Source organism: Phyllobates terribilis, unplaced genomic scaffold, assembly GCF_046119375.1.
Source record: "Phyllobates terribilis strain yellow unplaced genomic scaffold, ASM4611937v1 Scaffold_3__8_contigs__length_932513732, whole genome shotgun sequence".
Lineage (NCBI taxonomy): Eukaryota > Metazoa > Chordata > Amphibia > Anura > Dendrobatidae > Phyllobates > Phyllobates terribilis.
Window position 1 is genome coordinate 102,344,295 of NW_027362763.1, and position 27,886 is coordinate 102,372,180.

The 27,886-nt window shown below is 46.6% G+C and overlaps 1 protein-coding gene across 1 annotated transcript; it reads left to right on the plus strand.

Annotated features, from left to right (window-relative positions):
• Positions 1–3,548: 3,548 nt before the first annotated feature.
• LOC141258877 (intron Large complex component GCFC2-like) lies at positions 3,549–27,658 on the plus strand. The gene is made up of 18 exons (XM_073674090.1): positions 3,549–3,914; positions 6,239–6,346; positions 7,268–7,399; positions 9,413–9,622; positions 9,880–9,977; positions 10,676–10,794; positions 11,727–11,910; positions 11,994–12,117; positions 12,192–12,264; positions 13,974–14,086; positions 16,616–16,815; positions 17,482–17,632; positions 19,786–19,892; positions 20,345–20,421; positions 21,366–21,432; positions 24,066–24,212; positions 25,798–25,922; positions 26,980–27,658. The coding sequence occupies exons 1-18, from the start codon at positions 3,635–3,637 to the stop codon at positions 27,086–27,088; spliced, it is 2,424 nt and encodes an 807-aa protein (XP_073530191.1). The 5' UTR covers positions 3,549–3,634; the 3' UTR covers positions 27,089–27,658.
• Positions 27,659–27,886: the final 228 nt, after the last annotated feature.

Below are 27,886 nucleotides of genomic sequence, written 5' to 3' on the forward strand. Positions count from 1 at the left end.
GGCTTACAAATACTGATGGAAAATACTGACCAAATACTGACCGTGTGAACTTGGCCTCAGTACGATGGCGCGTTCCAGTGGAGTCTGGTAATGACTCTCTCAGGGAGAATACAGGAGTGCTCCTGTGTATGGAGGAGTCGGGAGACATAGTTTCCGGCTGATACGCAACCAAGACCTCTGAATCACAGAGCTCATGTGGGCTTTTTACAGTAATCAAGACATTTTCCGTGTGGACATTCTTCCGTGTGGACATTTTTGTGCGCATACTGTATATGACAGCGGTATTTTTTTGTTCTGTGAGCAGTTTTCATGTGGGCTTTTTTTCCTGTGCGTTTTTTTTTTCTCACCTTCTTGAGATTCACAGGCGGAGGTAACTCTTCTTTCCAGTGTCTCTGACAGATTTGAAGAGGTCACTTCTGAGGAGGTCTCAGTCCCCTCTCCATAGTGTAGTAATGAGAGATTGTGTACTAAAAGCCTAAAACCATAATCTCAGGATTTGCAGTCTGTGATTAAAGCTACGGTTCCACGATTTATTTTTGGTGAGTTTTCTACGCTGCGTATTTTTGAAAAAATACAAGTAACCTATTTTACTTAATGGCTTCAGGTAATCTGCAACATCAAAAACTCATTGTGGGAATGTAGGCTTAGGCCATGTGCACACGTTCAGTATTTGGTCAGTATTTTACCTCAGTATTTGTAAGCCAAAACCAGGAGTGGAACAATCAGAAAAGTATAATAGAAACACATCACCACTTCTGTATTTATCACACACTCCTGGTTTTGGCTTACAAATACTGAGACAAAAAACTGACCGAATACTGAACGTGTGAACGTGGCCTCAATATCACAGTTGTATCAATAGTCAAGTAACAAGACCCTTAGAGACTAAGGACACAAATAACACATCGCTACATCCTTTCCGTATTAACACTGACATATAAAACGACCGCGTTCGCTATTGGTTCCATCAAACCCATATAACTCTTTGTGGGAACTCTTTGGGTATTTGAAAGCTTTTGGCGAGATACCCAACTTCACAGTTAACTTCACAAAATCGGGAATATTAAATCACATTGATTGAAATTCATGGTCACTCATGGTCGTCTGAACCCTTATCTCCTAAGCCTCATCTCAGTAAGAAGGTTTGGAGTACTCACTGTAAAATCTCTCTCAGTGACTACATTGGAGGACATAGGAAACCATTGGACGTCCAAAAGCCGTCCCAAGGGTGGGAATAAAGATAGAACCAGAAGATGGAAGAAAAGAGGCACCTTCCTCAGATCGGAACCCCGGCGACTGCCACATGCAAAACTTTTCTACCCAAGCTCGTATTTGCCGTGGTGTAGGTGTGGACCCAGCAGAACATGGAGAAGGTGTGCACGTAGGACCAGGTTGCAGCCTTGCAGAGCTACAAAACGGAGGCCTGATGACGAATGGCCCAGGAAACACCAACTAGAGATGTGAAGTGAGCGGTGACCCCAAGTGGAGGCGCTCTTCTCCCTTGCTCGATATGCTGCCAGAATGGCCGAGCGGATCCAATGGGCAATAGTAGCCTTGGGAACGGGGAGACCTGTATGATGACCCTCTGGAATAAGGAATAAAGGATCTAAACGTCTGAAAGGAGAAGTCCTTGACAGGTAGACACACTGCTCTTACAAGCTCCATTTTGTTTAACCTCTTCCCGATGTTGCTAATTTCCGTTTTTGCATTTTCGTTTTTTCCTCCCCGAGCCATAACTTTTTTTTACTTTTCTGTCCACATGGACATATGAGGACTTGTTTTTTTTGTGGGACGAGTAGTACTTTTGAATAACAACATTCATTTTACCACCTAAAATACTGGAAAACGAGAAAAAAAAACCCAAGTGCAGTGAAATTGTGAAAAAAAAATTGCAATTTTGACATGATTCTGCTCATCAGTACAATTACAGTGATACCAACATGTCCAGTTCTTTTATTATTTTAGTGGTGAACAAAAAAAAGGAAGTTTGAAAAAACAAAAACATTTTTTTGGGGGGTGGGGTTGTGTCGCCATTTTCCGAGGACCATAAAGTTTTCATTTTTCGGTCGATAGCGCTGTATGATGGTTTATTTTTTGTGCGGCGAGATGACGTTTTATTGATACCATTTTGGGATAGATGTGACATTTTGGTCGCTTGCTCATTTTTGTGGAATTGTAGCAACCAAAAAAACATAATTTTGTGGTACTTGAATTTTTTTCGTTTACGGTGTTTACCAATCGGGTTAATTATTTTTATATTTTGATAGATCTGAGTTTTCAGAACTCGATGATACCACATATGTGTAATTTTTTCATTTTCTTGTTATCTTTATATTTAATGGGGGAAAAGGTGGGGGGTTGAACTTTTATCTTTTTTTTCAAGAGGGTGATTTTTATGGAGTTTTTTTTAAAGTCTTTAATTTTTTTTTTTTTTTACTTTTCACCACTTTTATTAGTCCCCTTTGGGTCTGATCATTTGTGTTATGTACAATGATGCCACAGCATCGCTGCATATAGTGAAAAATCACAGTGTCTTTTAAAGCCCTCGGCCACAGGCTGGGTTTTAAGGGGAGCTCTGGAATGACAAGCACGAAGGTTTTCAGAAGACCCCCGGGTGTCATAGCAACTAGTGATGAGTGAGTGTGCTCGGATATCATGTTATCCGAGTATTCCGGGAGTGCTCGAGTAATATGTTCGATTCCCCGCTGCTGCATATTTTGCGGCTTTTAGACAGCCGCAACACATGCGGGGATTGCCTAACAAACGGGCAATCTCCATATGTTTCGCAGAAGTCTAACAGCCAAGAATCATGCAGCAGCGGGGACTCGAACATATTACTCGAGCACGCCCGAGATACTCGGATAACACAATATATGAGCACACTCGCTCCTCACTAATAGCAACCCATCGGGGACGTGTGATCACGTCACGGGGGCGACGCTTCATGTTAACAATCGAGGGCGTCGCTTCACACCATCTAAGGCAGGTCCTGGCTGTCCCACTCCACAGACCTGTCATACATGTACAGCAATATTGGTAGGAGGGGTGAGAGGAACAGAATGAGGGAAGAACAACTTCCTCACTGAGATGGAAGGGACTTCAGGTAGAAAAGAAGGAATCGGATGCAAAACAAGTATTACAACTACCAAGTTGCAAAAATATCAGACACGGCCAGACTCCTCACGACTTGCTTGTGGGGGTCTCAGTGCCCTCGAGGGCCAGAATCTGACTTTATTTACTTGTATTACTTAGTGACGTATGGTCACAACTGTCACCGTGTGACCCCAGCCTAAATGTTACAGGCTCAGCTGGTGAGGCGGATTCTGTAAGCTGTAGGTCAGGGCGACCATCTGCTCCTATTGTTAAAGGCTTCACTTATGTCTGACATTGGGGTCCTGAAATATGTGAGAAATCCAGAATCTCAGCCAGTCCAAACTATAGACGAAACATATAGACAAAGATATTACTCTATAACAGTAGCTGAGACTGTGCGCGGCATCGGGCTTTGCATAAAGTTTATTGAACAAAAAAAAAAAAAAAAGAAGTGGAGCTTTGTGATTGGTTGATGGTAACGGCCGGTGTCTGCGCACTGTAGTGACGTAGAAATAGGGCGACTGTCATCGTTTTTTGGAGGATGTTTAGGAAACCAAATCGTAATCTGCGGGCCCGGAGAGCGGCGTCCAGCGAGGAAGAGGAGGAGGAGCGGGGGAAGGTGGAGCGGCCGAAGAGACCCGGCGGGAGAGGCCTGACGTGCGGGACCAAGAGGAGGGAGAAGGCGGCGGAGGAGCCGGACAGTGATGGGCAGCAGTCAGCGGGCGAGGACGACACGGTCACTGCAGCTCCGGAGCCTGAGGCGGCCTCCACCCGGGCGGCCGGAACCCACAGCGCCCTGAGCTTCAGCGGGGAGAAGGAAGGTGAGGATGTGCGCAGGCCCGGCCGTATCTATGGCAACCTTAAAGGGATAGGACACTGGCGAACACTATTTATATATATATATATATATATATATATATTACAGGGCGATGTGTATATAAAGGAGCGTGGGCCGTATACTGGACGGTGTGTACATAAGGGGGCGTGGGCCGTATACAGGACGCTGTGTACATAAGGGGGCGTGGGCCGTATACAGGACGCTGTGTACATAAGGGGGCGTGGGCCGTATACAGGACGCTGTGTACATAAGGGGGCGTGGGCCGTATACAGGACGCTGTGTACATAAGGGGGCGTGGGCCGTATACAGGACGCTGTGTACATAAGGGGGCGTGGGCCGTATACGGGACTTTGTGTGCATAAGGGGGCGTGGGCCGTATACGGGACGGTGTGTACATAAGGGGTCGTGGGCCGTATTCAGGACGCTGTGTACATAAGGGGGCGTGGGCCGTATACGGGACTTTGTGTGCATAAGGGGGCGTGGGCCGTATACGGGACGGTGTGTACATAAGGGGGCGTGGGCCGTATACAGGACGCTGTGTACATAAGGGGGCGTGGGCCGTATACAGGACGCTGTGTACATAAGGGGGCGTGGGCCGTATACGGGACTTTGTGTGCATAAGGGGGCGTGGGCCGTATACGGGACTTTGTGTGCATAAGGGGGCGTGGGCCGTATACGGGACGGTGTGTACATAAGGGGTCGTGGGCCGTATTCAGGACGCTGTGTACATAAGGGGTCGTGGGCCGTATTCAGGACGCTGTGTACATAAGGGGGCGTGGGCCGTATACAGGACGCTGTGTACATAAGGGGGCGTGGGCCGTATACAGGACTTTGTGTGCATAAGGGGGCGTGGGCCGTATACGGGACGCTGTGTACATAAGAGGGCGTGGGCCGTATACGGGACGGTGTGTACATAAGGGGGCGTGGGCCGTATACGGGACGGTGTGTACATAAGGGGGCGTGGGCCGTATACGGGACGGTGTGTACATAAGGGGGCGTGAGCCGTATACGGGACGGTGTGTACATAAGGGGGCGTGGGCCGTATACGGGACGGTGTGTACATAAGGGGGCGTGGGCCGTATACGGGACGGTGTGTACATAAGGGGGCGTGGGCCGTATACGGGACGGTGTGTACATAAGGGGGCGTGGGCCGTATACGGGACGCTGTGTACATAAGGGGGCGTGGGCCGTATACGGGACGCTGTGTACATAAGGGGGCGTGGGCCGTATACGGGACGCTGTGTACATAAGGGGGCGTGGGCCGTATACGGGACGCTGTGTACATAAGGGGGCGTGGGCCGTATACGGGACGCTGTGTACATAAGGGGGCGTGGGCCGTATACGGGACGCTGTGTACATAAGGGGGCGTGGGCCGTATACGGGACGCTGTGTACATAAGGGGGCGTGGGCCGTATACGGGACGCTGTGTACATAAGGGGGCGTGGGCCGTATACGGGACGCTGTGTACATAAGGGGGCGTGGGCCGTATACGGGACGCTGTGTACATAAGGGGGCGTGGGCCGTATACGGGACGCTGTGTACATAAGGGGGCGTGGGCCGTATACGGGACGCTGTGTACATAAGGGGGCGTGGGCCGTATACGGGACGCTGTGTACATAAGGGGGCGTGGGCCGTATACTGGACGCTGTGTATATATGGGGGATGTGGGCCGTATGCCGGACTGTGTGTGAATAATAAGGGGGTGTGGGCCGTATGCAGGACGGTGTGTGTGAATAATACGGGGGCGTGGGCCGTATGCAGGACGGTGTGTGTGAATAATACGGGGGCGTGGGCTGTATGCAGGACGGTGTGTGTGAATAATAAGGAGGCGTGGGCCGTATGCAGGACGGTGTGTGTGAATAATACGGGGGCGTGGGCTGTATGCAGGACGGTGTGTGTGAATAATAAGGAGGCGTGGGCCGTATGCAGGACGGTGTGTGTGAATAATAAGGGGGCGTGGACGGTGCGTGTGCACACGAGGGGGCGTGGACGGTGCGTGTGCACACGAGGGGGTGTGGGCGGTATACAGGACGGTGTGTGTGTGCACATAAGGGGGCGTGGGCCGCATACAACCTCAGTCCACACCTTGTTCTGGTTTGGGTGGGAGACACTCAGTGGAGGGTCTTTATATATTGCAGGTTTATGTTCCATTTTCCTATCAGGATTTGCAGATTTCTAATGATGAGAACACAAAAAAGTGCACAAGAGTGAGTCTGCACTGCTGACTGCCGCCCTGCTCGGGACACTGTACGGACCCCCGTTCTTTACTACTCACATTTTTACCTTTCTTTTGCCTTTTAATTACAGGTGAAGATGTTTCCTTTAGGATCAGGAAGCCCGCGGTTAACGCCGTCATATTCCGAGTGCAGAAAAAGGCAGACGACGCCGAGCAGAGAAGCGATCCTCAAGAAAAAGGTGGGAACTGCGGAACGGAAGCTAAAAATAATGAATCCTGAAAATGGACGTTAAAGTGATGGAATGGATGTGTTTCATGTAATGATAGTGAAATGTACCGAATTTTTCAGACTATAAGACCCCCCAGACCATAAGATGCACCCCAAGTTTAGAGGAGGAAAATAAGAGAATTTTTTTTTTAACCTGTTATCAGGATCAGGCAATGCAGGGGTCACAGGTGCGTCTTACAGTCTGAATTTAGCTTACCTGGGGGTGGAGCGAGGTCACATTTACGTCATTTGACAGCAGGAGTGGGGCGATGCTCAGGGCCTGGGCTGGGAGGAGGGGGTGTCCCGGCAGTGTTGGGCAGGAACGGTGGATCTAAATCTGTACATGTGCCGACAACCGGCTTCTGAAGCCCACTGTGAGGTCAATGTTCACAGCGGGGACTCCACTCCTGCCTCGCACCAATGGGACACCCCCCTCCTAGCCCTGAGCCCGCAGCATCACCCAACTCCTGCTGCCGCCAGCTTCCTGCAGCAGGGACCCTGCTCCTTTCTCCTGTGACCCCGCTCCACCGCTGCCACTCTCGGGGTAAGCTACATTCGAACTATAAGACGCACCCCTATTTTCTTCCCAATTTTTTTAGGGGGAAGTGCGTTTTACAGCTTGAAAAATACGGTACTCCCCCCCCCATGTGATGTACACCGCACATATGATCTATTCATTAGAGAATGGATTTTCAGGATCCAGGGCAGTGTTCAGGGAGCTCTGACATTCGCCCGCTCCCTGATGGCATCTGCGGCTCCTCTTGATCTCCCGGGTTGGCACGGTGTCATCATCGCAGTTCTGTTTATCGGGAGCAGAATATTCAGGATTTGTTGTAGACCTCACATCGGCATCCTGACAATCAGTAAACTAAATATAATGATCGAAATACAGGAGCGGACGGCAGTTCAGAGTCAGGACGAAGTGAGAAAGAAAATGTGGATCTTTCAGAGAAGGAAGAATATTCCAGCCCTGCAAGCAGCAGCCCGGCGTCATCTCCTGCACGTCACAACACGTCAGCGGCAGGTCAGTCAGGACACTTATCATTTTATACAAATCTTCTTTTTGATATTTTCCTCTATTTTTTGTTATACAAAGTGCACGGTATCTGTCCTGACATTTCCATTTTCTTGTAACCCAGTATCATTAACTATTAGGTAACGTAATACTTTGCTTTGTACTGATGATACAGAACCATGTCACCCCTCGCACACGTGCAGCGTTCTCCTCTGCTCTCTGACACCACTGGTAGGTGATCTGTAGACATCTACTATTCCTGTCAATAGGAGAGTTATGCAGCTGTATATAGATTGTCCCATCCTTGTGAGTGGCGCTACGAAACATGATACTTCTGCTTAAAATGAATCTGTCAGTAGGATCAACCCTCTTAAGCCATCTATTTGGGCATAGAGTGACTGCAAACTTTCAGGTGCATCTCAGTAAATTAGAAAATCATCAAAAAGTTAATTTATTTCAGTTCTTCAATACAAAAAGTGAAACTTCTATTTTATATAGAGTCATTACAAACAGAGTGATCTATTTCAAGTGTTTATTTCTGTTAATGTTGATGATTATGGCTTACAGCCAATGAGAACACAACAGTCATTATCTCAGTAAATTAAAATAACCAAAAAACCTGCAAAGGCTCCCTAAGCGTTTAAAAAGGTCCCTTAGTCTGTTTCAGTAGGCTCCACAATCATGGGGAAGACTGGTGACTTCACAGATGTCCAGAAGGCAGTCATTGACACACTCCACAAGGTCCTAGAGTTCCAATTTTCATTTGGAAATCAAGGTCCACAGTCTGGAGGAAGAGTGGAGAGGCCACAATCCAAGCTGCTGGAGGTCTAGTGTGAAGTTTCCACTATCAGTGATGGTTTGGGGAGCCATGTCATCTGCTGGTGTAGGTCCACTGTGTTTTAATCAAGACTAAAGTCAGCGCAGCCGTCTACCTGGAAATTTTAGAGCACTTCATGCTTCCCTCTGCCGACAAGCTTTTTGGAGTTGTAAATTTCATTCTCCAGCAGGACTTGGCCCCTGTCCACACGGCCAAAAGTACTAATACCTGGTGTAAAAACAACAGTATTACTGTGATTGATTGGCAGCAAACTCGCCTGACCTTAACCCCATAGAGAATCTATGGGGTATTGTCAGGAGGAAGATGAGACCCCAGACCCAACAATGCAGACAAGCTGAAGGCTGCTATCAAAGCCACCTGGGCTTCCATAACACCTCAGCAGGGCCACAGGCTGATCGCCTCCATGCCACATTGCCGCATTGATGCAGTAATTGATGCAAAAAGAGCCCCGACCAAGTATAGAGTGCATTTACTGAACATACATTTCAGTAGGACAACATTTCGGATTTTAAAAACATTTTTCTAGCTGTTGTTATAAAGTATTCTAATTTACTGAGATAATGACTTTTGTGTTTTCCTTGGCTGTAAGCCATAATCATCAACATTAACAGAAATAAACACTTGAAATAGATCACTCTGTCTGTAATGACTTTATATAATATAGGAGTTTCACTTTTTGTATTGAAGAACTGAAATAAATTAACTTTTTGATGATATTCTAATTTAGTGAGATTCACCTGTATCTATTTGGACCGGACAACCCCTTTAAATTTTGCAACTTTTTAAAGCTTTCACTCCAGTATTTTGTCGTCAAAGCTTTGATGCGTCGGGGTATTTGACTCTATTTCCCACCACCACGTTCTAGATCTCTGCTTGCTGTCAGTCAGGGAGAACATTCTTGTTCACATCCTAAGGCTGAACATCTCTACACATCCAATACGTCACAGTTGTAGACGATCCTCTGATATATTCGTGTGAGGGAGGGGGGGGAGGTGGAGACCTCAGAAGTGAGAAATATTAGGTCTGTGCAGGTGTAAAGGATAATGGTCCTCTGTACTGATGCTGAGAAGGGAGAACTGAATAACTGTTCCGTGATAGAGATATTATTATTCATGATCTTATTAATAAGTGAAATTAATATACAAGTTCATGACCAGGTGTTATTGACATTTTGTCCAGCGCAGATGAAATCCCCGATGCTAAGCAGATCCGAGCAGCGCGCACACGGAGAAGACTGGCCCGAGCTCAGGGGGATTACATGGCGCTCGATGTCTCCCATGAACGGTCAGACTCCAGCCTGTCAGAAAGTGACAGTGAGCTCGACGATCACGAGAAGAGGATCAACTTTGCTCCAGGGGTGAAAACCCTCAAAGAGCAGATGGCCGAGGAAGCGTGTAAGATTCTTCTGTCCCATTAGATACATTTGCACTTTTTTTTTCTTCTTTTCTTTAAATGTGACATATTATGGTCTTTTTATTGATGCCGCAGGGAGAAGGTCGGGCCTCTCTTTTCCCTGGAACTTCCAAAACTCCAGGAAAAATGTCATTAATATGTAGCAACAGATTAGATACTTCCCATCTCACTATCCAGCTCATATTGCTTAGTCTAATAATCGGAGAACTGATTGTCCCCCTTTTTGTTTCATTTCCAGCCTCCGGTAGCGATTCAGATAGCGTCGATGAAGAAGAGGATGACATTCAGGACAAGTGGGAGGAGCAACAGATTAGAAAAGCTATCAGGCGTCCACTGGTCTGTATAAATGATGAAGTCTGGTGAAGGAGCTGCAGTCCCATTAGTGTCACCCCTGTACCAAGACCTTTTTAGAGCATATAGATAGCAAAAGGAATCAATCCCCTGTTCAGAATTGTCATAGCTCAGCTCTCTGGAGAACCCGGTGCAATGTTGGTTACCCATGTAATTGTGGCTGCTGCAGGAAAGTGTGATTACATACAGCCGTGGATCTGCTGGATTTACTGAACGTTCACTACTCCGTGCAAAATCTGCGGCAGTAATGAACTTTCTGTTGACAGTAAGGGATCAGTTGGGACCTTGTAGATGAGACTTTTTGGGTTAGGCAAATGCATCCAGTTAGTTGGCATATGGGTGACCATTAATTGCCCCTAATCCAACCAGAATGACATTATCTTTTATCAGTGTGCTTGGTGTTGAAGGCAGGGGCGTAATTACTAAAGGTGCAGGGGTTGCATTTGCACCTGGGCCCTGAACCCTAAGGGGCCCAAAAAGTCCCTTTGGCCTATATGAAAAGACCAATACTATTAAAGACTTGCAATAATCAGGGGCCCCATTGGAGCTTTTGCATTGAGGCCCATGAGCTTCAAGTTACAACACTGGTTAAAGGGGCAAGATATGTACTTGGATGATGAGAATAAATGTGAGTCTATCTATTATCTATCTCTCTAATTTTTTTATTTACCTGTTTGCTATAGACTTTGGACGGGGATCTGTTGCACGGACAGAGCCCCCCTCGCGTGAAAAAGCACATTAAACCCAAGTTTTCTACACCACTGGTGACCGTGGAGGATATTAGAAAAAGGCTGACAGCAAGGTAATGGCACAGGTTGATCTGAATGGTACAAGAAGTTTTACACTGCATCCCATTGAATAGACATTGGGACCCTGCAAAGTAAGGGTGACCTAAAGGATCTTTCAAAGTTTTGTTAAAAAAAAAAAAAAAAGATTCCAGGAACTAAATCCTGTTTTTTTTTTTTATCATATGAAGTTTAATCATTTGCTTCCTGTATCAATTCTTTGTTTTTCGAGATCTCTACTTGCTTTCTTTAACCCCTTCACAATATATGACGCACACTTACGTCCTATGCCGGCTCCATAAATTTCCCCCACGTGATTGCTGATTTAATTAGCCATCATCTGCCTCTAAGAGCCGTGGTGGAGTGTCAAGTCTCTTTTATCAAGTGCCGACAGGCAGCGCTCGTCCTTCACGCTTCCATGGGATGTGATTGCAGGGTGCCAATCGATTGCCATGACAGCTGAAGACCCCCGTCGCATGCGATTGCTAAGGGACATGGATGGCGCTGACCTCAGATGTGGATATGAAGTCTTTTTATTTTAATGCGCCCCTCCTCCCTTCTGAGTGTTAACAGGGTGGTTCTCCAGTAATGGACAATCCTGTTAAATACAGGTTTAAAAATCTGTTGTTCTCATATTCTAGATTCACCAGTCACATTAATGAGACGCTCACGTAGACTGATTTTATCCACTGGGGCCGCGCACGTGCCGGTCGTGCCATACAGCTGACACCTGAGACAAACTGCTGGGATCGGAGTTCATTCTGTTTGCAACAGTTTAAAGGGGTTCTCCACTACTCGGACAACCCTTATTTAAATGCTATATTCTCCAGTGTAACATAAAAATAACAAATCCTCAAAACATGTCCATATCCCCAAGTGATTAAACAATGTACATTATAAAGCAGCGGGGGCTCCTCTTACTCTTAATCCCATTCTCCCTTATATCCAGAATGGCCTCCATCGAAGAGGTGCACAGAGCTCACGTCTTGGACAGCGAAAAATACTCCCATGATCTCGAAAATGCCAAGAACACACTTCAGAAGCTCGAGACGTCATCGAGCGAAAAAAGCTACAAGTTCTTCAAGGAGATGAAAGTTTACGTGGAGAACTTTGTGGATTGCCTCAATGAAAAAGTAAGAATGTCCACCGCAACTGCTGCTGTAGTGATAAACTTCACTCCTGTATTATGCTGACGCTTGTACAATGTCTTCACTAGATAGAAGAGATTTCTCAGCTGGAGCTGGAGATGTCTCAGATACTGGAAGGTCACAGCAGCACTTTGTTGAAGCGCAGACAGGACGACCTCCGAGCCGAATCTGCTGCAGTCCAGAGATGTGCCGGTGGGCTTGTAAATATAAATATGTGACTCCTCACATCATAGACGCTGATCACTGACTGTGTCTCTTACTTTCAGGGTCCAGTAAGGTAGACGAGGCGGCTGCAGATGAGGAAGTGACGAGGCGCCTGCAGGACATGGAGCTAAGAAGGTGACATATCAGTGCCACGTTACATTGGGGGGCACCAGGGCAAACATTGCTAGTCCTCCTTTCCCCAAAATATCAGGTGTAAGCAATTTCCATTCCCCCATCTCGCTCATAATGCAGAGGATGTAAGAAAGCAAACAATATCTTCAAAGGAAGCTCACCTTTTTCTTAGTGCTTGTGTTTTAGCCCTAATGTAACCTTGTAGAGGATTAGAAAAATATGGCTGTTTTTCCTTGAAAACAGTGTGAAACCTGTCTTTGCTTAGGTAGGCCTGCTGCTTGTTTCCTTAAGGCCCCGTCACACTTAGCGACGCTGCAACGATCCCGACAACGATACGACCTGTCAGGGATCGTTGCTTCGTCGCTATGTGGTCGCTGGTGAGCTGTCAAACAGGCAGGCTCACCAACGATCAGGGGAGCAGCGACATCGTGGAAAGAATCTTTCCGCGATGTCCTGCTCCTGGTTACCAGCCTGCTGAAGCAGGAACAGGCTGGTAACCATGGTAAACACCGGGTTACTAGGGGCACACGCACACCTAGTAACCCGTTGTTTATCATGGTTACCACTCTGCTACAGTGAGCGGGAGGTTACCGCTCACTTTAACAGGCTCTTAACCATGATAAACAACGGGTTACTAGGTGTGCGTGTGCCCCTAGTAACCCGATGTTTATCATGGTTACCAGCCTGATCGCTGGTCACACACACAAAGCGATGTGTGCTGACCAGCGGGAGAGCAGCGACCAAAAAATGGTCCAGGACACTTTGCAGCAATCAGCGACCTCACAGCAGGGGCCTGATCGCTGCAAAGTGTCACACATAGCGACATCGCTGGTGAGGTCGCTGTTGCGTCACCAAAACCGTGACACAGCAGCAATCTCGCTAGCGAGCTCGCTATGTGAGACGGGGGCTTTAAAGGGATCCTATCCTATCGCATCACACTGTTTATCTGCAAACATAGGTTTAATCTGCAGGTAAATAGCGTTCGAAAGGTGCACGGCTCCTGGGAGAAAATGAACTTGGTTTCTCCTGGTAGGCAGCCGGGCAGCATGAGAACACTATTTATCTGTAGATTAACCCTATATCTGCAGGTAAATAGGGCTATCCAACAGGACAGGTTCCCTTTAAAGGGGTATTTCCACTTTTGAATGTAATGCCCTATCCAGCCATTCCAGGAATGGGGCTCTGGCTCACAAAGACAGGCCTGTCTGAATGCAACAGGGTGCACATGCTCGCCCACTGCTCTGTTTGTTTTCCATGGGACTGCCTGAAAAAGTGGAGAACCGCACTTAGCTTCCACCATACTGCCACAATTTCTCATACGGTGTACGGAGCGATGGACACCCCCAATCTATTCTGATACCTCTGACTTATGGGTAGGAACATTCGTGTCCACCTTTTGTATTCATTCTCAACCTGGATGCATCAGCCACCATGCTAGATGGCACTGAGGTCAGTGAATCCCTCTTCTGGAGGTAGATGCGGATCCCACCTCCTGGAGCCAAACATAACACTTTATGGCATAATACCTGTAAGGCCGGAATATCTCCTAAAGTGGCTCTGAACATGGCGACAACCACGAAACTTTGAATGCGAAACGTAATGAGTCAGTTATTGTCTGTGACTTGGGTATGATTCCAATAAATTTTCCTTTAATGTCCAGCAGCGATTCTCCAGCTCACAAACCTAAATCAGATCTATTTTATCTTGTGCAGAACTAGAAGACGGCAGAAACGTGAGGATTCTGGTCACAAACACCACAGCGAAGGAACGTCTAGTGACGACGAGCTGCTGCCCGATCAAGAACGGGAATACCGGCAAAACCGAGGTAATCCAGGCTGGGAAAGACGCATCCCTGTGTATGTGCACGCTCACCGAGAAAGCCATCAATGACTGCTGCCACAATGCCAATCCTATTCTACTTCACTGACAGCTCGACTCTGCTGCATCTGTGTAAAGAGCTGATGTCTGTTCAGGTGTAAGGCTCAGAGCTGTCTCGAAGGAGATGTTCACAACAGATATATGGATCTCAGATAGATATTTTATATATTATATTATGAGTGTGCATTTTACAATCCTGGTGTTGGATTACAGGTTTATATACCCCTATACTGATGGGGACAGTGATAATGATGTCTGTAAAGTGCTATGGCATTAATGACCATATATAAACAGGCAGATATAATAAATAGAAAAAAAGCATTTTAAAAAATGTAAAAATTTCAATTTCCCCTCCCCCGTTTTATTTTCCAATACAAGAATTAAGAAAATAACTATATTCAGCAACACCACATTGGCAAAAGTTTGTTCTCGTAAAATATGAAATAATGTAATGGTTGCTCTGTTTAAATTGTGTTTAGTCATTGTGCAGAAATTGGTGACAAAAGCCACATTTTATACATGTAATTTATTTACAAAGAGCTCTCTATTTTTTTTCCATCATTTAAAGAGATTTCCAGGACTTAGTTCTTGGGTCCATAGTGATGTGGAAATCTATATCGAATGTTTTAGGACAAACTCAAAAGGTTTCACAGGTTTGTCAGTTTTGAACAAATCAGGGAGTCGGTTGATCGGAGCCAAGAGCACACAACCAGTTCTGTCTGTGTACAAGGCTTGTCTGCTCTCAGATGCCCAGTCACAAGTCTTTATCCTAACAACAGAGTTATGAAAAGAGGAGTGTCATTACAGGCTTTACATCACCTAATGTTACAGATATTTTAATTGGGGGAAAAAAAGCATTTAACTTAGAAACAACAAAATCGTAAATTATGAAACCTGATGCAGATGTCCTTGAAACTAAAAGTTGTCCAATTAACTATACTTTTAAAAACGAGAGTAAGCTGAACACACACCTCTATATAATGCCCTGTGTTAATAATGATAATAATATTATTATTTATTCCATGGCGCTTTACATGTGAGAATGGGGTATACATACATGAACAATTACAATAATGTTGAACAAAACGTGACGGCGACTGGTAGAGGAGGAACGAGGCCCCTGCCCGCGAGTTATAGCTTTTTATGAATAACACTCATAAAGCTAATATTAAAATACAAAATTATCAAAGATATATGAATTGTCTAAATAATAAAGTATAAAATGTTTACCATAACAATAGTAAAAAAAAAAAGAAGCAGGTATTTGCTAACCTGCCTATTGTACCTGTCTCTGTCTCAGAGCAGTCACTGACAGCTCCTTCTGATAATTGAGCTGCTGCACATCATCCGAGCAGCTCTTTCTCTTCCCGGCTGCTCTGTCAATTGGTCATAACTTCCGACACCCTGCTGATTGACAGCTGGCTTCCTGCAGTTAGGCAGCGGGGAGCTGGCTGTCAGTTAGCATGATGTCGGCAGTCACACCCCATCAACGGAGGGGATGAGAAGCCGCTGCTCTTGACAGCAGGACACTAGCGGAAGCCGCTGAATTGTCGGCAGGAGCTGCCTGTGACCTCACTGTGCCGGCAGAGATCGGCGCTGGACACAGCAGGCAGGTAGATAGCCGCTGCCCGTCTGTTAGTTCTTACACACATTGTTAGAGAAAAAAAAAAACCCAGATATTCCCTATAAATAAGGGAAAAAAACTATCCATAATAGGTCTGGCCTAAAGAATCCTGTTCCCAGGTAATTCTTACAGCGCAATGAACGCCCTAACAAAGAAACCCAATAAATTTTTACTCTTTTTTTGCTTCTTGTAACATTTCACTGTATTTGGATTATTTTTCGGTTTCACTAAATTATATGGTAAAATAAATAGTGCCATTCATAACTACAACGTATCTGGCATACAAGAAGCCCTCATACAGCCTATGTCAAAGGGTAGTTAAAAATGCCATGATCTTAGGAAGAAGAAGAAATAAGCACAGAAAAAAAAAATTGACTGCGGTTGGCAGAGGTTAAAGCGGTATTACCATCTCCAAGATCCTATCCCCAATATGTAGTAATATGTAGTAATAATAGCAGATACCTCCATTTAGAAATGTAGTATAGTTCTTCTGATTAGCTGTGTTGCTTACCCAATGTGCAGGGCATTGCAGTAGCTTAGGTATCCATGGTTACAACCAGTCATATAGTGACAGCTACTGGTCGTAACCATGGATACCTAAGCTACTGCAATGCCCTGTACATGCGGTAAGCGACATAGCTAATCAGAAGAACTACTACATTTCTAATTGGAGTGATTTGCTGATATTATTATTATTATTATTATTATTACACCTACAACATATTAGAATAGGAACTTGGTGATGTGAATACCCCTTTATTGTTCCTGTCCAGTGTGAGTCATGAGTGTCAGGTAGTACATTTTGCCTTTTTTACCAAAATTAAGAATAATGTTAATGTCTTCCTTCTGTAGAGGATCTCCTCCTCCTGGGTAAACCCATCTTTGAAGACGTCCATGAGGATTTCTGCCGGATCAAAAACATCCTGTCGAAATTTCATGAGTGGAGGGATCGGTACCCCGAGACGTATTACGATGCTTACATCAGTCTATGTATTCCCAAGCTGCTGAGCCCTCTGGTGCGGACGGAGTTAATAGGCTGGAATCCTCTGCAGGTAGTGAAGCATTTACCACAATGTATGTAGGAAGACGTCTGTGTGGGTCCGATTACCGTAAGGCAAAGCTCACACTGTGCCCTACCTGTTGCTGGGCCTCGAGGGAAGGAGCACGACACAGAAATAGAGAGAACACCACATATATGTTAATGCTCTGCCCCTGAGAATCTGCACTGGGCATAATGAAGTGTATCAGTGGTGGGATTTTTTAAAGAGAATCTGTCATTAACATCAAACCATGTATATGGGCTCGCAGGTCTTTGAAAACTAAATCCATCAACACCTTTATATATTTTATCTGTTGCTGCATTTCCCCAGGTTATTAGAACTTTAGTTCACATACAAATAAGGTTTTGAGTGCTCTGGGTGTGACTGAGCACGTTGCGAGCCTCCGCCCAGGAGCAGCCTCTTTATTAGGATTGATAGTTCCCGGTCTTCATTTCCTTGTGTGTCACCTGATGTCACACAGTGAGATGTCAATCAAGCTGAGGAGGCTGGGGCTGGGCGGAGGCTCGGGAAGGGCGGAGGCTCGGGAAGGGCGGAGGCTCGGGAAGGGCTCTCTCACACACAGAGCACTCACACCCTCATTTGCATATTAATTAAATCTCTAGTTAGCAGGATGTCTATGACCTCTTGGGCTTGATGTCTTTATATTCTTTCGTCTAGGACATCACACAGCTGGAGCCAATGTCATGGTATCGTGACACCGATGATTTCTGCTTCGGCCAAGATGAGCATGAAAATAACAAGGAAGGCGACCCGGATCATAAAGTGCTGACCGCTGTCATTGAGAAGACTGTGATTCCCAAAGTGTCAGGTGAGAAAATACTCAGGGCTGTATTCACAATTCTTCCAAAGTGTATCCGTCAACAAGCTTTTCCAAATAACAACCAGCAGAATAGTGAGTGCAGCTCTGGAGTATAATACAGGATGTAACTCAGGATCAGTACAGGATCAGTAATGTAATGTATGTGCACAGTGACTGCACCAGCAGAATAGTGAGTGCAGCTCTGGAGTATAATACAGGATGTAACTCAGGATCAGTACAGGATCAGTAATGTAATGTATGTGCACAGTGACTGCACCAGCAGAATAGTGAGTGCAGCTCTGGAGTATAATACAGGATGTAACTCAGGATCAGTACAGGATCAGTAATGTATGTACACAGTGACTGCACCAGCAGAATAGTGAGTGCAGCTCTGGAGTATAATACAGGATGTAACTCAGGACCAGTACAGGATCAGTAATGTAATGTATGTGCACAGTGACTGCACCAGCAGAATAGTGAGTGCAGCTCTGGAGTATAATACAGGATGTAACTCAGGATCAGTAATGTAATGTATGTACACAGTGACTGCACCAGCAGAATAGTGAGTGCAGCTCTGGAGTATAATACAGGATGTAACTCAGGATCAGTAATGTAATGTATGTGCACAGTGACTGCACCAGCAGAATAGTGAGTGCAGCTCTGGAGTATAATACAGGATGTAACTCGGGACCAGTACAGGATCAGTAATACAATGTATGTACACAGTGACTGCACCAGCAGAATAGTGAGTGCAGCTCTGGAGTATAATACAGGATGTAACTCAGGACCAGTACAGGATCAGTAATGTAATGTATGTGCACAGTGACTGCACCAGCAGAATAGTGAGTGCAGCTCTGGAGTAGAATACAGGATGTAACTCAGGACCAGTACAGGATCAGTAATGTAATGTATGTGCACAGTGACTGCACCAGCAGAATAGTGAGTGCAGCTCTGGAGTATAATACAGGATGTAACTCAGGATCAGTAATGTAATGTATGTGCACAGTGACTGCACCAGCAGAATAGTGAGTGCAGCTCTGGAGTATAATACAGGGTGTAACTCAGGATCAGTACAGGAGGAGTACTGTAATGTATGTACACAGTGACTGCACCAGCAGAATAGTGAGTGCAGCTCTGGAGTATAATACAGGATGTAACTCAGGATCAGTACAGGATCAGTAATGTAATGTATGTACACAGTGACTGCACCAGCAGAATAGTGAGTGCAGCTCTGGAGTATAATACAGGATGTAACTCAGGATCAGTACAGGATCAGAAATGTAATGTATGTACACAGTGACTGCACCAGCAGAATAGTGAGTGCAGCTCTGGAGTATAATACAGGATGTAACTCAGGATCAGTACAGGATCAGAAATGTAATGTATGTACACAGTGACTGCACCGGCAGAATAGTGAGTGCAGCTCTGGAGTATAATATAGGATGTAACTCAGGATCAGTACAGGATCAGTAATGTAATGTATGTACACAGTGACTGCACCAACAGATTAGGGAGTGCAGCTCTGGAGTATAATACAGGATGTAACTCAGGATCAGTACAGAATCAGTAATGTAATGTATGTACACAGTGACTGCACCGGCAGAATAGTGAGTGCAGCTCTGGAGTATAATACAGGATGTAACTCAGGATCAGTACAGAATCAGTAATGTAATGTATGTACACAGTGACTGCACCAGCAGAATAGGGAGTGCAGCTCTGGAGTATAATACAGGATGTAACTCAGGATCAGTAATGTAATGTATGTACACAGTGACTGCACCAGCAGAATAGTGAGTGCAGCTCTGGGGTATAAGACAGGATATGACTCAGGATCAGTAATGTATGTACACAGTGACTGCACCAGCAGAATAGCGAGTGCAGCTCTGGAGTATAATACAGGATGTAACTCAGGATCAGTACAGGATCAGTAATGTAATGTATGTACACAGTGACTGCACCAGCAGAATAGTGAGTGCAGCTCTGGAGTATAATACAGGATGTAATTGGCGTTCGGCTTGTTGTGTGTATGTACCTGATATGGGGGAATTAGATCACCACTTGGGACAGTGACTGATGTGAGAGCGTGATCTGCTCTGCACAGATTGGTGCTATATGTATGTGTGATATATTCAGGCTTTGTGTAATTGCTATATGTATTTCAGGACTTGTAGATCATGTGTGGGATCCTATGTCCTCTGCTCAGACTGGTAGACTGTTGCATTTCTGCAAGACACATGTCCTGGGAGATGAGAAAAGCAAATCTGTGCAGGTGAGATGATGGGAATGATCCGTGTAATCCCTGCAATGTGGATCAGAAGAAACAGTCAGTATAGAAGGTCGTCTGCAGCAATGCCGTCCTGTGCGCACCCAGAACGATCCTCTGCTAATGCGCTTAAAGGCGGTGTCCACTTCTGATGTGTCACGGACCTGATTTTGTGGCACTTACTGATATATTAGTATTCCAGGTTCTCCTCTTCCTTCCACACAGCCATCATGTCCTCACAATGGCTGCTGATGGGGTGCACATGACAACTGGAGAGCTGTGACGGAGGAGAACCTGTGTGGTGCATGTGGCAGTGCCGGTGTGCGGCCCGGTCATGTGAACAGTGCTCTTATTAGTCCTGTTCCTGGGTGGGATGTCCTGGACGTCAGTAAATGATACGTATATGTGGGTTGGTGATTGTTTGGATTGTGGTGTATCATTGTAGTTCTCTCTTTTAGGATCTTGTCGGTTGTCTGGTTTCAAGAATAAAGAAAGTCTTAGAAGACGATGTATTTATTCCCCTGTACCCCAAAAGGTAGGAGCAGATCACTTCTAGATCTATGGAAACTTTCATATGAGGGGTCTTCCTGGGATATAATATAGTGGGGGCTGACGCACATCTGGTAGAGGCTGTGGCCTTTATTACAGCTCTCTGCTTATAATTTCTACTCGTGATTGGGGCTGAGCTGTAATATCCAATGCGACCAGAAGTGCAGAGCTGGGCCGGTAACCACAGAACGGGACATGGCGCTCGTTGGAGTGCAGAGCTGGGCCGGTAACCACAGAACAGGACATGGCGCTCGCTGGAGTGCAGAGCTGGGCCGGTAACCACAGAACGGGACATGGCGTTCGCTGGAGTGCAGAGCTGGGCCGGTAACCACAGAACGGGACATGGCGTTCGCTGGAGTGCAGTGCTGGGCCGGTAACCACAGAACGGGACATGGCGCTCGCTGGAGTGCAGAGCTGGGCCGGTAACCACAGAACGGGACATGGCGCTCGCTGGAGTGCAGAGCTGGGCCGGTAACCACAGAACGGGACATGGCGCTCGCTGGAGTGCAGAGCTGGGCCGGTAACCACAGAACGGGACATGGCGCTCGCTGGAGTGCAGAGCTGGGCCGGTAACCACAGAACGGGACATGGCGCTCGCTGGAGTGCAGAGCTGGGCCGGTAACCACAGAACGGGACATGGCGCTCGCTGGAGTGCAGAGCAGAGAATTAGGGAGCATGTGAGAGACATTGGTACAATGAGGACTGTGGCCGACACGACATTATTAAAGACTGTCGCGTCATTTTAATATATACCATGAAAGTAATCCCAAAACCTTCATGGTACGTGACATGGACATTATCCATATGTCACATTATTCCATTAATGCTTGTGATTGGGTGGATGAGTGACGATTCAGTCCTAGCTTAGCTGTTATGTCAGGATACAGGTTGCGACCATAGACCGAGCTTCAGTGTTTTTTGTTGTTACAGGTTATTGGAGGATAGGAATTCTCCACATTACAGATTTCAGGAGAGACGGTTCTGGTCGGCTGTGAAAGTAAGTTACCGTGTTATCGTCTACATGCAGCGTGTACGTTGAATGCTATGGACACCCTTTGACATGGGGAAAAAAACATTTCTGCATATGTTAGTGGCCACCTAAATTTGAGGCTGCAATCTTCTTTCCTTCATTCATTTTTAGACCCGTTCTATGAAGTTTGCAGTCTGGTTCACAATCTGGAAACAAAACTGAAACTTGGGAATGTCACTCCCAGTAATATAGGTTGGATGTGAGCTCTGTGTGTAATGGGGGATTGCTATCCTCACTAGCTCTTTTGTATTGCCACGGGAGAGATCCTTTCTATAGATCATGAGGGATCCTTTCTCTCTTGTTACAGACACTAAAGCAGAAAGTGATTTACTCTTCTTCGTCTACAGAGTTTGTCACGGCTGCGTTCTTTCCATGCTGATACATATCCTGAAGATTTCTCCCTCTTCCCCCTTGCAAAATGACTTGTATGTGCTGCTTTCCTCCTTGTCCACTGCCTGTGTGATCTGCCCACCCTTATAACTTGGATGCTTAACCTCCTTCCCACAGTTTCATCTGCTTTGTACAACCTTAGTGTCATCTCTAACAGATGGACAAGACCTGGTTGGTAGTGAGAGTCATGGCCTGAACCAGTGTGGTGGCAAATCTTAGGGTGAAACACGTGTTTGGGTTTGAGGTGGAGCTGGTGATCCCATAATGTCCTTAGTAGGAGGTGGGCAGTTTTAGATTGTTGGTTCCCCATCGCCTGTATATCACCCATATATCTGACTGTAACTTGCCTGAATAATGCATCTCTTGTAGCTCTCTAGCACTGTCTAGTTGTGATAGTCTTGTACTACTTTTGTTTCAATCTCACCGTTGTTTTTTGGGCTTTGTTTTTACTGCACAGTAAAATTGACCTGGAAACCTGTTCCTCCATGTCAGTACTATTATAACAGTACCGAACTTGTGTAATGTGGGTTTTTTTTTTCTATGGTAAAAAATATTTGGGTATTGTGAAAAAATAAACCTAGCCAGACAACCCCACAGAGAAAATAAATATGGTTTATTACTATGTTTATCTTCTACATCTTTGTATACACACTACTGTGTACATAAAATAGGAAGCATTGACAGTGCTTCCTCCTCCGGACCCAGGGTCATGTGATCACTGATTGTAGGTGGAGAGCAGGAGCTGCTGGGTTGTAAGAGACCCAGACAACTTTGCTGTACAGGCTGTAGGCAGAAATTCCCCTGTAACTGAGGCAAATATACGAGTCACAGGGAAAATCCGCAATAAAAAGAATGTAATAATATGTTAAAATACTGTATCCCCTCCAAAGGTCTTTTAAGACTTCATATAGGGGCACAATATGTAAAATAAATGGAAAAATAAATAAAAAATTAAAAGAGAAAAAAAAAATAATAAACTAAACTGAAAAGACACTACCAGTCTAAATCGATTTTCCTAACCCTGCCCCCATTGAATTGTAAAAATGTCTAATATCTAAGCGTAATCTTTATGGAAAGGGGAGTACATTTTTAATTTATTTTTTTTAGTTGTCCATTTAAAGTAAAAAAAAAAAAAAAAAAAAAAAAGTGAAAAATTAACACATTTTTCATATTTCTCCTTTTCTCCCCCAATATCGGAAAAAAATATATCAACATGACATATAAAAATTAAGCCCTGTGTATCGAAAAACAAAAGGTTAATTAGTTGAATATCTGAATAAAACTGCGTGAGTCTGAATTGCAGTCAGGTGGTTCAGAACAGAGAAGATGGTGATCGGTGAGTACTTCAATGAGCGTCATAGACAGTCACTTTCCCCATATACTGTTGTACTGCAGTAAGAAGATTCGATCCAATGATCGCAGGCAAACCAGTCCCAAAAGGGGACTAAAAATTTACTTAAGAAAAGGGCACATAAACTGTATGCATGTATTATGACAAAAAAAGTGAAAAGTGCAAGCATATTTGATTTTGCTGAGTCCATAAGTCTGATGTGTAAAAATTAAAAAAAATATCTAAAAATTTGAAAAGCTAAAAATTTCTGTTTTTTTTTCTGTCATTGCAATCCCTCCCCCTTACTCCGAAAATAATCTGTAAAAAGTAATCAAAACATGTTATGTACCTTAACATGGTACCAATAAAAATGACGGCCCGCCACCCAAGAAACGAGCTCTTCCACAACTCTATCGACAGAAGAATGAAAAAAAATAAAAATTACTGGACCACAATCCACACTACACGGATTTGTAATTAGAAGGAAACAAAATCTGTTTCTGCCGTGATTCATCAAGTCGGGTGATTATCTCTCCGGTGTTGGGAGAAACTGAAAATTTTGCGACTTTTCCGAGCAGTTTACACCAGAATCTGGCGGGATTTCTTCTTTGAATCGGGGCCGTAGTGTTGTAATTCTAATTCTTGTTGCCGTTTTGTAGAACAGTGTTTTGTTGTTTCTTCTGGAAATGTAAGAGCAAATTGACAAGTGGGTGTTACCGTCCCTCTCGCCAATCAGACCTGTTGTACATGTCTTTAGCGGTAATGAGTTTCTGGTGTGATAGTAATTTGTCTATGCAGTTAGTGTCCGTTTTAGATGAGACCCGGCCGTCCTCCAGGATAAGAGGAGTTTTTTGTACATTTCTTCCATCGTTCTTTTTAGTTGTTTGGGAATATTCTACAATGGGACGGTTTCCTTCAGGAAGAAATCTTGCAGGAGCTCAGCCTGGACAAGCTGCTGAATCGCTACCTCCTCTTGGTTCTTCTCAACGCAGAGCCGGGCGCGGAGCTGGTGAACAAGTGTCACAAGGTAACATGCGGTGCCTGGCGCTCCTGTGTAGAGTAGATGAGCGGCCATGATGGGTAGGCTCTGTTCAAGGTCACATCATGTCCAAGGAGTAGTAGCGTTGAGCTGGACCTGCTGAGTAGATCTGTTGGACCATGGTCCAGTGGCCACCTCACTAGTCCAGAATCCTGGGAACCTTCTCTCCAGCTTCTTTCCTGATTAGTAGGTCCAGCCCAAAATCTTCTACGCACACATGTTGTCTCACCGTGGCCTACTAATCAGAAGAGTCACCGGGAAAGCTGCCAGGAAGGAGGAGGTTCACAGGGCTCTGATCTGGGGGCTTAGGACCGCCGAAGCCACTGGACCCGGGTCCTGCAATTGGGGACTTTCTGGTGGGTGCCCATCGAATGACCTTTTATAGCCCCACCTTAACAACACACTGTAGTCACCTTTCCCATAGCTGCACTGGCTGTATCCTACTAAGTTCTTCCTATGCTTAACTTATGTGCGGGGAGGAGGAAGGCGCGTCCTCGCCATGCGGCAGGGGTGTGGGGTGGAGGAAGGCGCATCATATCCATGTGGGGGCGGGTGGAGAAAGGCGCGTCGTATCCATGTGGGGGTGGGTGGAGAAAGGCGAGTCGTATCCATGTGGGGGCGGGTGGAGGAAGGCGAGTCTTATCCATGTGGGGGCGGGTGGAGGAAGGCGAGTCATATCCATGTGGGGGCGGGTGGAGAAAGGCGCGTCGTATCCATGTGGGGGTGGGTGGAGAAAGGCGAGTCGTATCCATGTGGGGGCGGGTGGAGGAAGGCGAGTCGTATCCATGTGGGGGTGGGTGGAGGAAGGCGAGTCGTATCCATGTGGGGGCGGGTGGAGGAAGGCGAGTCGTAGCCATGCAGGGGCGGGTGGAGGAAGGCGAGTCATTGCCATGTGGGGGCGGGTGGAGGAAGGCGAGTCATATCCATGTGGGGGCGGGTGGAGGAAGGCGCGTCATATCCATGTGGGGGCGGGTGGAGGAAGGCGTGTCATGTCCATGTGGGGGCGGGTGGAGGAAGGCGAGTCGTATCCATGTGGGGGTGGGTGGAGGAAGGCGAGTCGTATCCATGTGGGGGCGGGTGGAGGAAGGCGAGTCATTGCCATGTGGGGGCGGGTGGAGGAAGGCGAGTCGTATCCATGTGGGGGCGGGTGGAGGAAGGCGAGTCGTAGCCATGCGGGGGCGGGTGGAGGAAGGCGCGTCGTAGCCGTGCAGGGGCGGGTGGAGGAAGGCGCGTCGTAGCCGTGCGGGGGCGGGTGGAGGAAGGCGCGTCGTATCCATGTGGGGGCGGGTGGAGGAAGGCTAGTCGTAGCCATGTGGGGGCGGGTGGAGGAAGGCGAGTCGTAGCCATGCGGGGGCGGGTGGAGGAAGGCGAGTCGTAGCCATGCAGGGGCGGGTGGAGGAAGGCGCGTCATTGCCATGTGGGGGCAGGTGGAGGAAGGCGCGTCATTGCCGTGCGGGGGCGGGTGGAGGAAGGCGCGTCGTATCCATGTGGGTGCGGGTGGAGGAAAGCGCGTCGTAGCCGTGCGGGGGTGGAAGCTGCTACTTGTGGGTCACTCAGTTTTCTTTCTCCGCAGATAGTCGAGTATCTACCTCTGAGCTGGTTTAAGGGTCTCGTCAGCGGTGCAACATTACCACGGCTGGGAAATTTAAGCAAACACTTGGTGAACTGCGTCCACGCGTTACACAAGCTAAATGACAGGTGAGTGACAGGAGGGGGCGCTGTGTTGTAGAGATGAGCAAATCTATGGGCAGGAGCCTGGACCAGCGGCCACAACAGGAGCCCCGCCGACTGCCTGTTTCCTGCCGACAACCTCTGCTCGTCTCTTTCCAGCCTCAGGAGATATCTCTGCAGACAGTATGTGTAACTGCTGATTGCTTAAACGTTAGTTGACATTGGGCTCACTGTCAGGATTTCCCTCTATTTCCAAAGTGAGTGGGCAATTGTGTGACCGCAAGTACTGGGAGAGAAGCAGATGACATGAAATCCTATCCCTGAGGTCACAATCCTGACTGTGTGCACATTGAAAACTCTCTGACTGCAGATTGCTGAATCGTGACAGTGTCTGCTTGTGAAACCGCCTTTACAATTATTTTTGCAGGGAGGTTTTATTAAAAATTGGACACAGTTTGGCTTTTCAAGGCTCTTGTGAGCTGGTTCTGATGGGGAGTTTGTAATTCTTATCTGTCCTTTTCTGAGCTCCTCTCAGCTGATTCATGACCACATCAAAGATCAATTCTATTTTGATGTGGTCTTTGGTCCTAAATCAGCACAGAGGAATTATAAAACAAAAATAAAAAAGACAGATAAGGGTTACGAGCTCATTTACAGATTCTCAGTTTCCTCATTCTGCAATGAGAAAAGAAATATTAACTGTTAAAGCCAAATGGTGTAAGAGTTTTAATGAAACTTAATAGTAAAAATGTTTTTTTTTTTTACCCAAAACACTTGCATATAAATAAATGTTGAAAGTGTTTATATCCTTTAATGGAAGTTAGTGAACCCCTTTCCTCCTCTTCATAGACTGTCACCATTACGCTCTTCCTGTGATAAGTGGCTGTAATGTTCCTGTGATGGAGGGGGCTCACATATTACTCTGCTACAAGGAGCATGCTGAAGGGACAGATCCGACTCCTGGACAATGGGGGTGCTGTTTTTTTTAAGGAAAAATAAATGGCAGCCAAGTTTGTCTAATGTTCTGTCTTCTCGGGAATACCCTCCATGTACAGAGTTACTTAGCTGTCGTCTGCTCTTCCAGGGAAGGCATGGAGGCTCTTGTGTCTCTGCTGAGGAGGATCGGAGCCCAGAATCTGGCAGAGGGTGTTGTTGCACAGTACGGCATGGAGGGACGTAGCATCAGTGTATGACCGGAAGATTGGAGCGTCCAGCAATGTCTGTATCTCAGGGATCCGGCTCCTGTCATCACAAGATCACCACACACAACCTGGCCTTAACCAGCCCCACCGGTGTCACACGGCCATAATGTCACCCCTGTTAACATCCAGATTTTGGGGTTTGTTTGCACTTTTGAAAAGCAGGAAGAAATAGTAAATCTTTCCATAAGTGCAGAATTTCAGATTGTGAGCGTCTATGCTGAGATACGATCACTGGACAGCGGCGCTGTCCTGTCTCCATGTGGTCAACGGAAGCAGGACTTGCAAGCTTTGCGTGTGTGGGCTGGGATGAGGCGGACTCGCAGGCTTCATGTGTGTGGGCGGAGCTTAGGACTCGCAGGCTTCATGTGTGTGGGCGGAGCGTAGCAGGGCTTGCAGGCTTAATGTGTGTGGGCGGAGCTTAGAAGGACTCTCAGGCTTCGTGTGGGCGGAGCTTAGAAGGACTCTCAGGCTTCGTGTGGGCGGAGCTTAGCAGGACTCGCAGGCTTCGTGTGGGCGGAGCGTAGCAGGACTCGCAGGCTTCGTGTGGGCGGAGCGTAGCAGGACTCGCAGGCTTCGTGTGGGCGGAGCGTAGCAGGACTCGCAGGCTTCGTGTGGGCGGAGCGTAGCAGGACTCGCAGGCTTCGTGTGGGCGGAGCGTAGCAGGACTCGCAGGCTTCGTGTGGGCGGAGCGTAGCAGGACTCGCAGGCTTCGTGTGGGCGGAGCGTAGCAGGACTCGCAGGCTTCGTGTGGGCGGAGCGTAGCAGGACTCGCAGGCTTCGTGTGGGCGG